The 13,188-nt window shown below is 46.8% G+C and overlaps 1 protein-coding gene and 1 non-coding gene across 4 annotated transcripts in view; one reads left to right on the top strand and one right to left on the bottom strand.

Annotated features, from left to right (window-relative positions):
- Nucleotides 1-13,188, top strand: part of TMEM163 (transmembrane protein 163) — a 252,859-nt gene that overhangs the window by 206,226 nt on the left and 33,445 nt on the right. For all 3 annotated transcript variants that reach the window (XR_004481070.2, XM_004265435.3, XM_033420276.2), the window contains exon 5: nt 2,842-2,938. Coding sequence is in view for 2 of the 3 variants with exons in the window: in XM_004265435.3 (XP_004265483.1) it covers nt 2,842-2,938 (97 nt within the window). In the remaining variant the exon portion in view is untranslated. The remainder of the gene's footprint in view (nt 1-2,841; nt 2,939-13,188) is intronic.
- Nucleotides 1,944-2,050, bottom strand: LOC117199777 (U6 spliceosomal RNA). Its single transcript, XR_004481116.1, has one exon. It is a non-coding gene; the product is annotated as a U6 spliceosomal RNA (small nuclear RNA).

Below are 13,188 nucleotides of genomic sequence, written 5' to 3'. Positions count from 1 at the left end.
GCAGCCCCAGGGCAGTGGTGGGGCGGGGATGTCACGTGAATGGCCACAGCCTTAGGGTGGCTGACCACAGGGAGGGCGTCAGGAGACCTGGCTTTTCTTTCTGGGTGGACTTCAAACTCCTGCGGTGACTTTGGACAGGGCTCCCAAATCCTCGACTTTCCCATTTCGACTCCTTATGTTTACGAAACACATCTCTCGCCACCCCCCAGCTCCCAATCCATAAAATAACAGAAGAACAAAAACCCAGGTCTGGTGAGTGGCCACCGGGGCATTTATGAGCTGATGTGCAGAACTTCTGAGCAGCTGAGGAGAAATCTGCTGTGTAAACACAATATAGTATTAATAACACGTTAAAAAATAGCATCACACCCTCTGCTCATAATAGCTGCTTTTCAGCCCTGGGGGAGCTCTGACACACCGGCTTCCAGCAGTGTTGATGGAAGGGTGACTGGGGGCTTTTGAATTTCCAACACATTTAAAAGAAGATGAAGGGCTTCCCTGGTGGCGCAGTGGTTGAGAGTCCGCCTGCCGATGTAGGGGACACGGGTTCGTGCCCTGGTCCGGGAAGATCCCACATGCCGCGGAGCGGCTGGGCCCGTGAGCCATGGCCGCTGAGCCTGCGCGTCTGGAGCCTGTGCTCCGCAACGGGAGAGGCCACAACAGCGAGAGGCCCGTGTACTGTAAAAAAAAAAAAAAAAAAAAAAAAAAAAAGGCCCTCCAGTAAGCCACCTCATCCTGCATGACTGTCCTCTCAGCTGTGGCCCCTCTGCCCCGAGCACCCTGCCAGGACTGTGGTGACCAGGCCCGGCACATTGCCTACGTTAGCCTTCTTCACTCCTGCCGCTGCGTCCCTGTGTGCTTCTGGCCTGTGTTATCTTTTCCCCCTGCGTTTTCTTCCCCTGGCTCCCCATGGGGGTGTATGGCATTCAGGGCAGATTATCCTTTTGGTTTACAGGGCCAGGATTTCCTTTTGCGCAAGCCTGTACCAAGAGCCCCAGCCTGTTCGTTACTTTTCCCACATCTCTATGTTCTTTTGTGTTTCACCCCCGCCCTCGACGATCCTCTCTTTCCGTCTGTGTTTTTGAAAGAATAAACCCTACAACTAACGTGTTAATTAGAAGCCTCCTGAGTGGACTCCAAGCAGCCTGTTTACATACTTATTTCTGACTTTTAGGTTTGGGGGAACATGTCTGTCTATAGGTTGGCTAGGATTCTAAGTAGGTGCCACTGTGGGCAATTCTGTTAGTGCAGAGAAGGGAATCCAAGGTGGGTAATGAAAAATGATTTTATCTGATAGCTGGGAAAGAGGGCTGGGAAGGCTGCCTCATGTTGGGACAGCTAGGGTTGACTGAGGTCATTCTTGTATTTCTCGTTTCTCTCTTTTCATTTTTGTTTGGTATTTTGACCCTTGTATTATTATCATCATTTCCTCAGGTTTACTTTCATTTTCTGTCTGTCTTTCTCCTGTGAGTTGTCGTGTCTGGGTTGCCAGAGACAGCTGATGCATCCCGAGCCCGTAGACATCCTCCCAGCTCCCACCCCCAACCCTTGTCTGAGTGTCCTCTGCCTTTTCCTTTGGCCTCATCCCTAACTCACTCCTTCCTCCCCCTGTGCTGGGTGTCTTGGCTGACCTCATCCTTCCTTCTCTCTCATTTCTTTTAAAAGGATCGCTCCATCCTGCCATGAATACTCTTCTTTTGTCATTACCAAATTATTCCTTCTTTTTATCTTTGGGAAAATCCAAAGGTGTCTATCCTGTCATATCATCAAGAGACATCCAGGGTGGGCTTTTCAGTTACTTTGTTTAAGCCAGCATTAATGGGTAACTTTTTTTTTAAACATCTTTATTGGAGTATACTTGCTTTACAGTGGTGTGTTAGTTTCTGCTTTATAAAAAAGTGAATCAGTCATACATATACATATGTTCCCATACCTCTTCCCTCAAAAATATGGAACAGTTCATGAATTTGCGTGTCATCCTTGCGCAGGGGCCATGCTAATCTTCTCTGTATCATTCCAGTTTTAGTATATGTGCTGCCGAAGTGAGCACAGTGGGTAACTTTTTTGTGCTCTGTGCAATTATCTCATTTCATCTTCAGGTGGGAAATAGTATTCCCATTTGACAGGCGAGGAAAATGAGGCTAAAAGAAGTTTGGTAGCTTGACTGAGATCAATCAACAGGTTAAATGGTAGAGCTTGGGATGTCTCGTGCCAGAGCCTCCACTCTCTTTTTTTAAATTTATTTTACTGAAATATAGTTGATTTTCAATGTTGTTAATATCTGCTATACAGCAAAGTGATTCAGTTATATATATAATTTTTCATATTACTTTCCATTATGGGTTATCCCAGGTTATTGAATATGGTTCCATGTGCGATACAGTAGGACCTTGTTGTTTATCCATTCTGTATTATAATAGTTTGCATCTGCTAATCCCACACTCCCAATCCATCCCTCCCCCCACCCCCTCCAAAGCCTCCACTCTTTGCTATTAAACTCTGCACCCTCCAGCTGGAGAAGTGAAATGTTGTGTTGCCAGGCAAGGGGGAAGGATTTTATGGCCTTGAAGACCCTCCCACACCAGCATTCATGGGTTGCTGTGAGGTCACGTACCATGGTGAGCCCCTTTCCCATGGGATTGATTTGGTGATACATCTCTGAGCTGTATTCTTCTGGAGATGATTCTGTATCAGTTCTGAGACTAGGGGTGGTCATGGTGGGAGTGTGGCAAATTACGGTGGATCCCAGTGCCTCAGGCTGTGTCACTGTCACTGTCATTGTGTAAATCAACAGGGTGGAGTTCTCCCAGTAAAGAGTCCCAATGTTCTGTTTCTTTGCAGAGCCTGTGTCATCTTGGGGGTGATATTCCTTCTGTCATCCGTATGCATAGTGGTCAAAGCCATCCATGACCTCTCGACTAAGCTGCTTCCGGAAGTGGTAAGGTTCTTCTTTTGTCTTAAGAGTCTTTCCTGATGGTACCAGCCTCCTGTGTTACCTCTCACCCCAGATGTACTGGGGGAAGTTGGGCAGGTGGAGAGAAAACATACAATATTTAGGAGTCCAGAAGAACTCACTGTAGAATGTGAATGACTTGGTGGAAACAAGCCCTGGGCAAGATAAAAAGGTAGTTGAGCTGGTACTGGGTTCTGTGTCCCTCTCCTTAGATCTTTTGACTACTTTTAAAGTCTTTTATGTTAAGAGAAATGGAGTGATTTTTATACAGCAGAGCGATCCGACCTGTGTTGTTCGCATCTGTTTTTCTGTGTCCATTCAATCACTATTATAATAAGAGTTATTTTTCTCCTTTGTACCTCAATTCAGTATATAAATCTGTTCACATTAGGCTTTCTGAAACAACTGACATTCAGATGCAAAAACTGGAGGACATAATTTCATATTGAAGTGACATAATTTCATATTAAAGGACATAATTTCATATTAAAGGACATATTAAAGTGTCCTTTAATTAAAATTAAAGGACATAATTTCATAATTTCATATAAAACTGCCTTGTTTTCTGGGTGAGAGGCACCCAGATTCTTTTTTTTGGCACTCTGATTCTTTTTTTTCCCCCCGCCCCTTATGAATGCTGTGATAAGGAATATTTTTACACTCTCCTGTCAGGCTATCTTCATGTTAGAAGGCAGCTGATATACGTACCAGGAGAGTAAGATGCTGCCATTACAATGCTTCACTGTACAGACAATACCTCAGAGATATCGCGGGTTCGGGGCCAGATCACCACAGTACAGCAAATAATGCAATAAAGCAAATCACACAAAATTTTTGGTTTCCTGGTGCCTGTAGAAGTTATGTTTACTATGCTGTAGTCTATTAAGTACTCAATAGCATTATGTCTAAAAAAAAAAGTACATACCTTGATTAAAAAATACTTTATTGCAAAAAACATGAACTATCATCTGAGCCTTCAGCAAGTCTTAACCTTTTTGCAATAGTAACAAAGATCACTCATTATAGATCACCATAGCAAGTATAACAATCATGAAAAAGTTTGAAATATTGCGAGAATTAACAAAGTGTGACACAGGGACAGGAAGTGAGGAAATGCTGTTGGAAAAATGGTGCCGATAGACTTGTTCAACACAGGGTTGCCACAAACTTTCAATTTGTAAAAAAAAAAAAAAAAGCAGTGAAATGAAGTGTACCTGTATGTAAGTTGCATAGTGATTTAATACAAAATTATGGACTGTTCTTTTAGGATGTGATTTGGTTTGAGCTTGGCTATGTGCACCATCTTATAAAAGGCCTAAATTATGAGACCTTTAATTTCACTTTTAGAAAAATACATGTTCATCTTTTGGGGTTAACGTATTGCATTTGTGTGTGTGTATAGGGAAGATGAAAATGAAGCGGGGCGTTACACTGCATTTAATAGAGCTGTTAAGGTGACTGCTCTAAGTTGTACTGTGTGCCCACCCCCGCCAACTTGAAACAGACATTAGAGCCATTCCTTTAGTAACTCCCGAGGACGTTAACCGTTATTTATCATCGCAGCTGGCAAGGAGCATGTTCTCTAATATCTCCATGACAGGGAGGAAAGATGGAGAGCAGGTTAGGAGTGTACCTACCTATGGATCTGGTCTTTTTCAGCAGAGCTAGCTCAAACAAATAATCCCATGGCTTATACTCCGTGTGCTTCCTCTCACATTGTGCTTGTCTCGCCTTGATCTTCCTGGTTGCCTGGGATCCTGGACTTTTCCATCCTTTTCCTCCATCAGATTGGCTATCCTGTGTTCCATTCCATCAGAATCTGAAGCTTAGGTAAACCGTAGACATAAAAGTATTAAGCATGATGGATTAAGATGTCAGTCAGATAACATCTTTGCATTTTGTAAGGGATGGAAATCTCACTCCACTCTAAGAAATGTGTATTGGTGGGAATTTTCAGCCCTGGGCTAGTTGATGCATTCATTTATTTATACATTAAAAATTAATGTGTAGCACGGCTCACTTGATGTGGAATAGATAGCTGTGCTCATGGACCCTTGTTCGTGGCCCCCCTCGTTCTTGTCTTGAAAGCTGAACCATTTTTAACCGGGAACAGTCTTACATCTTACAGTGCATATAGTCTTAAGAGAAGAAGCCTACCAAGTTAAATTCCACATCAGGGTATGATGTCTGATGCCCACCCTGGCTGGGATGGGAGAGGGTGAAGAGCTCCATGATTGTACCAAGACTGGCCCTGTTCTGGGAGGGCTCACACCCACTGCATCTTTTATTAGTCCTGGTGTGGGATTTAAAAACCACACCTGTTTATGGTCATCTCATCAGAACTCTAATGAAAGATGTAAGGTGATTTGTTGTTTTGTTTTGTTTTGTTTGTTAAGCCTTCAGAGTTACCGAAAGGTAACAAAGGCATGTGATCTCCTGTTTCCAGAGGGGAGGGCTTCTGATCAGCTGAGTGGCACACGGGGACCAGGTAAATGCTGCCAGGTGTTATCTGACAGCATTTCAATCCCGAGTCTTTGGGTTCCTACTCTCTGCTCTAGAAGTTTGGGGAGCCCAAACCCCTGGCCTGCAGTCATTCAAGATGAGCGTCCATCCACAATGTCTCATCTGAATTCGCAGCCACAAACTCAGATGCTCACAGACGCCAGTCCCGAAAACAGGAGAAACTGCCTGGGTCTGTGGCATCCAGACAATGTGTGCGCAGAGGAAGGGTCGGCCCCTTAGCAGAATTGCCATGGAAACCTATGTTTAATGTGAAATAAATGGGCAACTAATTAAATTTTGGGAACCCTGGTTGGGAGTCAGTTTCCCGCAGGCCAAATACAGCCTTTGCCTCTTTGCTGCTGCTGGCCTGTGGTGGTAGAAACCAGAGAGACTGGTGTTTATGGCCTTGATGTTCGGGATTTCAGGTCCAAGTTACAGATTCACTCTTGCCCTCATCTGCAGAATTGCCTTTTGATGTATGATTTCCATCAAGTTGTTACTGTGGGTTTGTCTGAAGCAGTGTCTTCCCTGCCCCAGGTCCATCCTGCTCCCACCCCTCGCCCCGGCGGCTTTCTTTTTCTTTTTTTTTTTTAAAGGTTTTATTATATTTTATTTTTGGCTGCATCGGGTCTTTTCTACTGTGCGTGCGCTTTCTCTAGTTGCGGCAAGCAGGGGCTACTCTTCGTTGCGGTGCGCGGACTTCTCATTGCGGTGGCTTCTCTTGTTGTGGAGCACGGGCTCTAGGCTCACGGGCTTCAGTAGTTGTGGCATGTGGGCTCAGTAGTTGTGGCTCGCGGGATCTAGAGTGCAGGCTCAGTAGTTGTGGCGCACGGGCTTAGTTGCTCGGCGGCATGTGGGATCTTCCCGGACCAGGGCTCGAACCCGTGTCCCCTGCATTGGCAGGCGGATTCTTAACCACTGCGCCACCAGGGAAGCCCCCGGCAGCTTTCTTTTTAATGTCACCTGCACAGTTCTCAGAGTGTGAGTAATTGTAAGAATGGGTGAGTTTTGAATAAGAAAGCTATGCCGTGAGGAATTTCCCACCTGTGAAGTCAGCTGGCTCTGAGCCGTGATGTCGCCTGCCCCTCAGTGGCCTCATGCTGGAGGAGTCTGGCCAGCTATGCTCTCAGGGGACCCCCAGACGAGAGTCTGCAGCGTCTGCTGTGAGTGCTTCATGAACAAATGGCTTAGATCTGCACCCTCGCGACCTGCACGGGGTCACGTAGGATCATCGATGAAACAGATTCCAAAAGAACCTTCTCAGAAACTCTGCATGAACTACGGTTCTAGAAGTTGGGGAGCATGGGTGGTGCCGCAGATGTGGTGGTGATAGTCTGGCCTTATGTCTGGGGCTGCTTTGAAAGGAGTATCATCGTCTTGCTGTTTTTACACCTGCCACAGCCCGCTTTGGTAGGCGGGGAAAGGTGGCATGCTTCTCTGTTATGGTGGCATATGGGGGCTCTGAAAGCTGAGGCTATCTTCCCGAGGTCATCAGCTGGCTAGTGGCAGTACCTGGATTTGAACCCTTGTCTCCCCATCTGGGGCTGTCTTGGCTCCTGGTAACTGTGAGCTTACACGCTCCTGCTGTTCACTGGCTTTTCAGGTCCAGGCCTTCTGTCTTATTTCTTCTTCTTCTTCTTTTTTAATTTTTTTTTTTTGCGGTACACGGGCCTCTCACTGTTGTGGCCTCTCCTGTTGCGGAGCACAGGCTCCGGACGTGCAGGCCCTGCGGCCACGGCTCACGGGCCCAGCCGCTCCACGGCATGTGGGATCTTCCCGGACCGGGGCACGAACCCGTGTCCCCTGCATCGGCAGGCGGACCCTCAACCACTGCGCCACCAGGGAAGCCCTTTAATTTGTTTTTTTTGTTTTGTTTTTCCTTTTCTGTCTTCTCATCTTCAGATTGGGGTGCCCAGATCCCCAGCTGGTCCCATCCCTGGCTTTTCTGGCTTCCACTGCTGCCCTCACCATGCGGGCCCCCTGCACGCTGTGCCGCTGACCAGGGTGTGCTCCCCTTAATTTGTCTCTTGAAAAACCTGCAGGCAGGTGAACCAAGAAGCAATGGAGAAGTAGGCCAAGTGTGAATGGAGGGGACTCAGGGGTTACATGGCATCACGCGGAAGAAGGTGCTTTAGGGAAGCTGCTTAGCGTGTGGGAGGGATGCGGGCGTTGGGGGGTGCTGAGCTGTCGGAGGTGTGACGCCCCCCCTCGTACCCACGTGACCGCCGCAGGCAAGTCGCTCCACCTCCCTGCCCTGGGCTTCCTAATTCGCACAGTGGGGACGGTACTTCCATCAGAGGTTTATGGTGTGGATCGAGTGAGCCGTGTATTTAAGATAATTGTCATGAGAAGACAGTGCTGCTGTGGCGGCTGCTGCTCTTAACCGTCTGATGTTTAATGCTTCTGAACTCATCAAAGTTCCAACTTGTGGCCTGAGTTCATTTCAGACGGGCCCCTCCATCCCTCCTTCCTGCCTCCTGGTCCCCCTTCCCTCCGGCTGGATGGAACCGGGGCTGTTCTCTCTCTGGCTTCAGGTTGCAGTAGCCAACTCTGGGCCACTGCATTTCGGGGAAACGGCGTGCTGTCGGAAGGCTTGTCCTCTAAGCCTAACCCACCGCTCCTTGGCTGCGTGGCTCCCAGCAGATTGTGTTTCCTCTCTGACCGATGGTTTCCTCTTTGTAAATGGGTGCCATGCCCCCTACCGCACAACAAAAGTTGTGAGAATTAAATGATGTGATGAACGTGCAAAGGCTCTATCAACCGTCGTGTACTTTACAAAAGAAGAAAGTATTGTTTCTGATCCCAGTGCCCGAGAGGTCCCATCCTTTCCCACGCGCTTTCTCTCTCTGTGTCCTGTTGTGTTAGATGCGCTCATTAGCTCCTCTGTTGGTGACTGTGACATCTTTACCTCGAGCTCTTGACCCGTGTCTGGGTCTAACCTCCTTAAGTCAGGTGCACTAATAGTGATAACAATTATAATTAAAATCATGCATGGTTCCCGACTGGCAATGAATAACATATGGTCCCGTGCTGATAATAATAACAGTTGCGACCATGTAAATGCCTCCTGATCCCAGGTCCCCCTGTCTAGGCACCGGGGATTCAAAGTCAACTAACACTAATGCCTAAAGTTTTCCATTTCTCTGCAAAGTCCTTGACTTCTCATAGGAGCTGGCTTTTGCTCCCAGGGATGTCACAGCGGGGGAGAGACCCAGAAACCGATACATCTGGTTCAGGTGATGAGGGTCGTGGTAGAGACAATCGCATGAGAGCACAGAAGACTTCCTTATCAAGCCTGGCATGGGGGAGGCGTGTTGGGGCCTTCCTGGAGGAGCGCTCCCTCCACGTGACATCCGAAGGACGCGTGGGCACTGGGCAGGGGGTGGGGGTGGGACCCGGGGAGGAGGGGGCTCTCAAGGGCAGAGGAGCTACAGGAGCCGTGGGGTCCACGTGAGCCTGTTTTCTGTTTCTCGTGCCCTTTGTCCTCTGCTGACACCAGCATGTCTGGGTAAGAGGGAGGAACAGAGAGAAAAACGTAAGGGAGAAGGGGGCAAAAGGAAGAAGGAAAAATAACTGTATTGTGGGTCAGGAGTGATGGCTCAGCCTCATTTTTATTCTTCTTCCTTGAGGAGCGAGGTTGCCTTCAGACTTCCCCTTGTCTCTCTCCCTGCTAAGTTCTTCCCTGACATTCCATCCCACCCACCAGAACAAAGGCGCTTGCACCAATAATCGGGAGCCCCTCACAGTTGCTCATTTTCTGGCAGGCCACCAGTCATGAGCTCTGTTTCATTTCCAGTCCTCGTGGGACATGAAGGTGGCTTCTGGCGGGGCGGCTGCCTGCTTTCATGGATGCATGTCTTCACGCCATGTTGCTGCCAGCCTCCTGCGCTCCAGGGTGGGCTGACTCTGCAGAGCTGGGGGAGGTCCGTGGTGTTCCTGCAAGAGCCTCCGATGAGATCCCACTCTTAGGAGCAAAGCTAGAGAGAAAACTCCTGTAATGGATAGTTTAGGGTGATACAAGTCCACAGCCGAGAACTTCCCCTCGATCTTCCTACAGAAGTGACCATGATTCTCGGATTTGTAGGCTTTTGTGTTTGCGAAGTGTTGAGCGTTCAGTCTCTGTTGTGGGTGCGTAGGAGTTCCTTATGTTCTTTAGCTGCTTCTCATCTGGCCCTTGGTGCGCCTTTACCTTGTGGCGAAGATGGAGATGGCCTAGCCTGCCCCATCCCCACACCACTGTTCTCAGTACAGGGGACCATTTGCCCCCTCCCTTTCATCCTTCCCTCTCGCTCAGGGCCTCTCCTTCCCACAGTTAACTCTCTGAGCCCCCTCCTTGCCCACCTCCTTGGAAATCTCGCCTCTACCCTCATTCCTCCTCTTTCTGGTACCTTCCATCACTCCCTGCCTGCCACCTCCTCCTCGGGCATTTCCCTTCAAGTCCTTTCTTGCCCCCCTTTAGTCTCTGCTGCTCTCAAAGATGCTCATCCCTTCCTTCCCGTTCCTCTTGTCACCCCTCAGCCTGCCCTGGTGGTCTTTCAGGTCCATTCTGTATGGCATCCCTTTGGAGGTAGGAGCTGGTTAACAGGAGGACCTGGGGGAGGATGGTGGGGCAGCAGTGAAGGTTTGGGGCTGGGTGAGCAGTTTCACCGAGATGCTACCCACCCAGGCAGCTTGTCAGCCTCAGGTATTCTGAGGCCAGCGCCTCATCCATGGGAGTGAGTTTCTCAAGGCTGCTGTACTGAGTGCTCTGAGGCAGTAGCACCATGTGGTTAAAGACGTTGGAGCTGAAGTCAGGGAGACAGCGCCCAACTCCTACCCCTTCCTAACTAGAGGAAGCTAGAGCATGTGGCTCAGGCTTCTCTGCCTCAGTCTCCTTGTTTGTAAAATGGAAATAATAATAGTGGTCTTCTCTGTAAGATTGTTAAGAAACAGAATAAAAAGATGCAGGTGACGTGCTTAGCACATAACTGTTGAATGAATGCTGGCTAATACTATTGTTGTTGGACCAGAGAAGAGACTTCTAAGGAAGGTGGTGGACCTTCTGATGCCTTTAGTTCTGGAAGCTTAGGCTGTATTGAACCGTCCAGGAAATGCCTTCAAGGATCCTATTTTCAGCTCAGGTTGGGCAATGCTGTGGACGCCTTCTTGCGCCATAACCTCTAATTCCTGGATCCGCCATCAGCGATAGATTCATCTTCCCACATGACATGCTCTCAAGCATAACTCTAAATCTGATTTGGGAGTCGCATTGACAAATACTTTAAAAACAAACAGTTGCACACGGTCAAGGTCCTCACCATCCATCCACCCTGCCAGCACCTCCCCAGCACTGCACAAAGAAAGGCAGAAATTCCTGCTGTTAGACCATCAGGGGTGTCCCACTCTTGTTACTTTAGACAGAATAATTCCATCACTGCAGCAAGACTGACCTCTTCATTAATCTAATGCCACAGGCCTACCGGCTTCTAAACAGAAGAGAACTGAGCACGGATCAAAGTGGGTTATTATTGGCTCAAGTGAGCTCAAGGAGAATAGAGCCCAGAAATAGATGCATACATATCTGGTCAACTGGCTTTCAACGAAGGCGCCAGGGCAGTTCAGTGGAGGAAAGAAAAGTCTGTTTTCCACAAATGGTGCTGGAGCAACTGGAAAGCTTTATGGACAAAAATGGATATTCACCTATATATAAAAATTACTTCAAAATGGATCATAAACCTCAGTGTAAAATCTAAACCCCTAAAACTTCTAAAGGAAAACAAAAGAGAAAATCTTTGCAATGTTGGGATAGGCGAAGTGTCTTAGATATGGCACTAAAAGCTTGAACCGTAACATAAAAAAAAAAAGAAAGAAAATTGGACTTCATTAAAGTAAAAAACCTTTGCTCTTCCAAGACACCAATAAGAAAATGACAAGACTGCACAGACAACACACACAGATCAGACAAAAGACTTGCCTCCAGAATGTATAAAGAACAGTTTAATAAGACAAACAATCCAATAAGAGAATAGGCATAAGAGTTACCAGACAATTCCCAAAAGAAGAGATAAATGAATAGCCAATAAGCATGCAAAAAAATGCTCAACATTATTAGTCACCAAGGAATTACAAATGAAAACCACCATAAGATATCACTGCATACCCATTTGAATGTCTAAAATTGAAAAAACAAAAGTACATGGAACGTCTAGGGCTCACATACATTGATGATGAGAAAGTAAAATGGTTCATCTACTTTAGAAAAGAGTTCATAGGTTCGTTAAAAAGTTAAACATCTGTCTACCATATGACCTAGCCATTCCACGACCAGGTATTTACCCAAGAGAAATGAACATATACATATGTACAAAGACCCTTACACAAATGTTTATTGCATTTTTATTTATAATATCAAAAACTGGACAGAATCCAAATGTCTATGAATAGGTGAAATTGTGGTATATCCATACAATGGAATACTACTCGGCCATAAAAAAGCATCACTGACTCATGCAACAACATGGATGAAACTCAGAATAATGAAGGTGGGTTCCAGACGCAAAGCAAAATGAAACATATACTAGGGACTTCCCTGGTGGCACAGTGGTTAAAAATCCGCCTGCCCATGCAGGGGATGCCAGTTCGAGCCCTTGTCTGGGAGGATCCCACAGGCTGTGGAGCAGCTAAGCCCGTGTGCCACAACCACTGAGCCTGAGCTCTAGAGCCCACGAGCCACAACTACTGAGCCTGCACGCCTAGAGCTGGTGTTCCACAACAAGAGAAGCCACTGCAAAGAGAAGCCTATGCACCGCAGCGAAGAGTAGCCCCCGTTCTCCACAACTACAGAAAGCCCGCGTGCAGCAACGAAGACCCAACACAGCCAAAAATAAATAAATAAATAAATAAATTTAAAAAAAAGAAAGCTATGTGCAAACACATAGCTTTATAAAAAAAGAGGAAATATGTAATATGCGGGTATATCTTGGAGATGTTGTGGATTTGGCTCCAGACCATCACAATATAGCGAATATCTCAATAAAGCGAGTCATGTAAATTTGTAGGTTTCCTAATACATAGAAATGTTACATTTATACTATACTTTAGTCTACTAAGTGTGCAGTAACATTGTATCTATAAAAGCAATGTATATACCTTAATTTATAAAAATACTTTATTGCTGAAAATACTAACCATCATCTTGAGTCTTCATCGAGTTGTGGGTAACATCAAAGATCACTGGTCACAGATCACCACAGCAAATGTAATTATAACGAAAAAGTTTGAGGTAGAGTGAGAATTACCGAAATGTGACGGAGAGACACAGAGTGAGCAAATGCTGTTGGAAAATGGCACTGAAAGACCTGCTCGATGCAGGGTTGCCACAAACCTTCAATTTATAGAAAATACAGTATCTGCGAAGCACAGTAAAAGGAGGTATGCCTGTATCATTCCACTTACATAAAATTTTAGGTGCAATCTAATCTCTAGTGACAGAAGGCAGATAGTGGTTGCCAGAGGATGTGGTGTTAGAGGCGGGGGAGGGATTATTAAAGAGTCACAAGGAAACTAGTGAGGGTGATGGAAATATCCTCTTGCTTTTGGTGGTGATTTCATAGGCATAAAAAAAGTCAACCGTGGGACTTCCCTGGTGGTCCAGTGGGTAAGGCTCCATGATCCCAATGCACTGGGCCCAGGTTCAATCCCCGGTTGGGGAACTAGATCCTGCATGCATGCCACAACTAAGAGTCTGCATGCTG

This window comes from Orcinus orca, chromosome 7, assembly GCF_937001465.1.
Source record: "Orcinus orca chromosome 7, mOrcOrc1.1, whole genome shotgun sequence".
Taxonomy (NCBI): domain Eukaryota; kingdom Metazoa; phylum Chordata; class Mammalia; order Artiodactyla; family Delphinidae; genus Orcinus; species Orcinus orca.
Note: the sequence above shows the minus strand (reverse complement) of the source record. Positions and strands in the feature narration are given on the sequence as shown.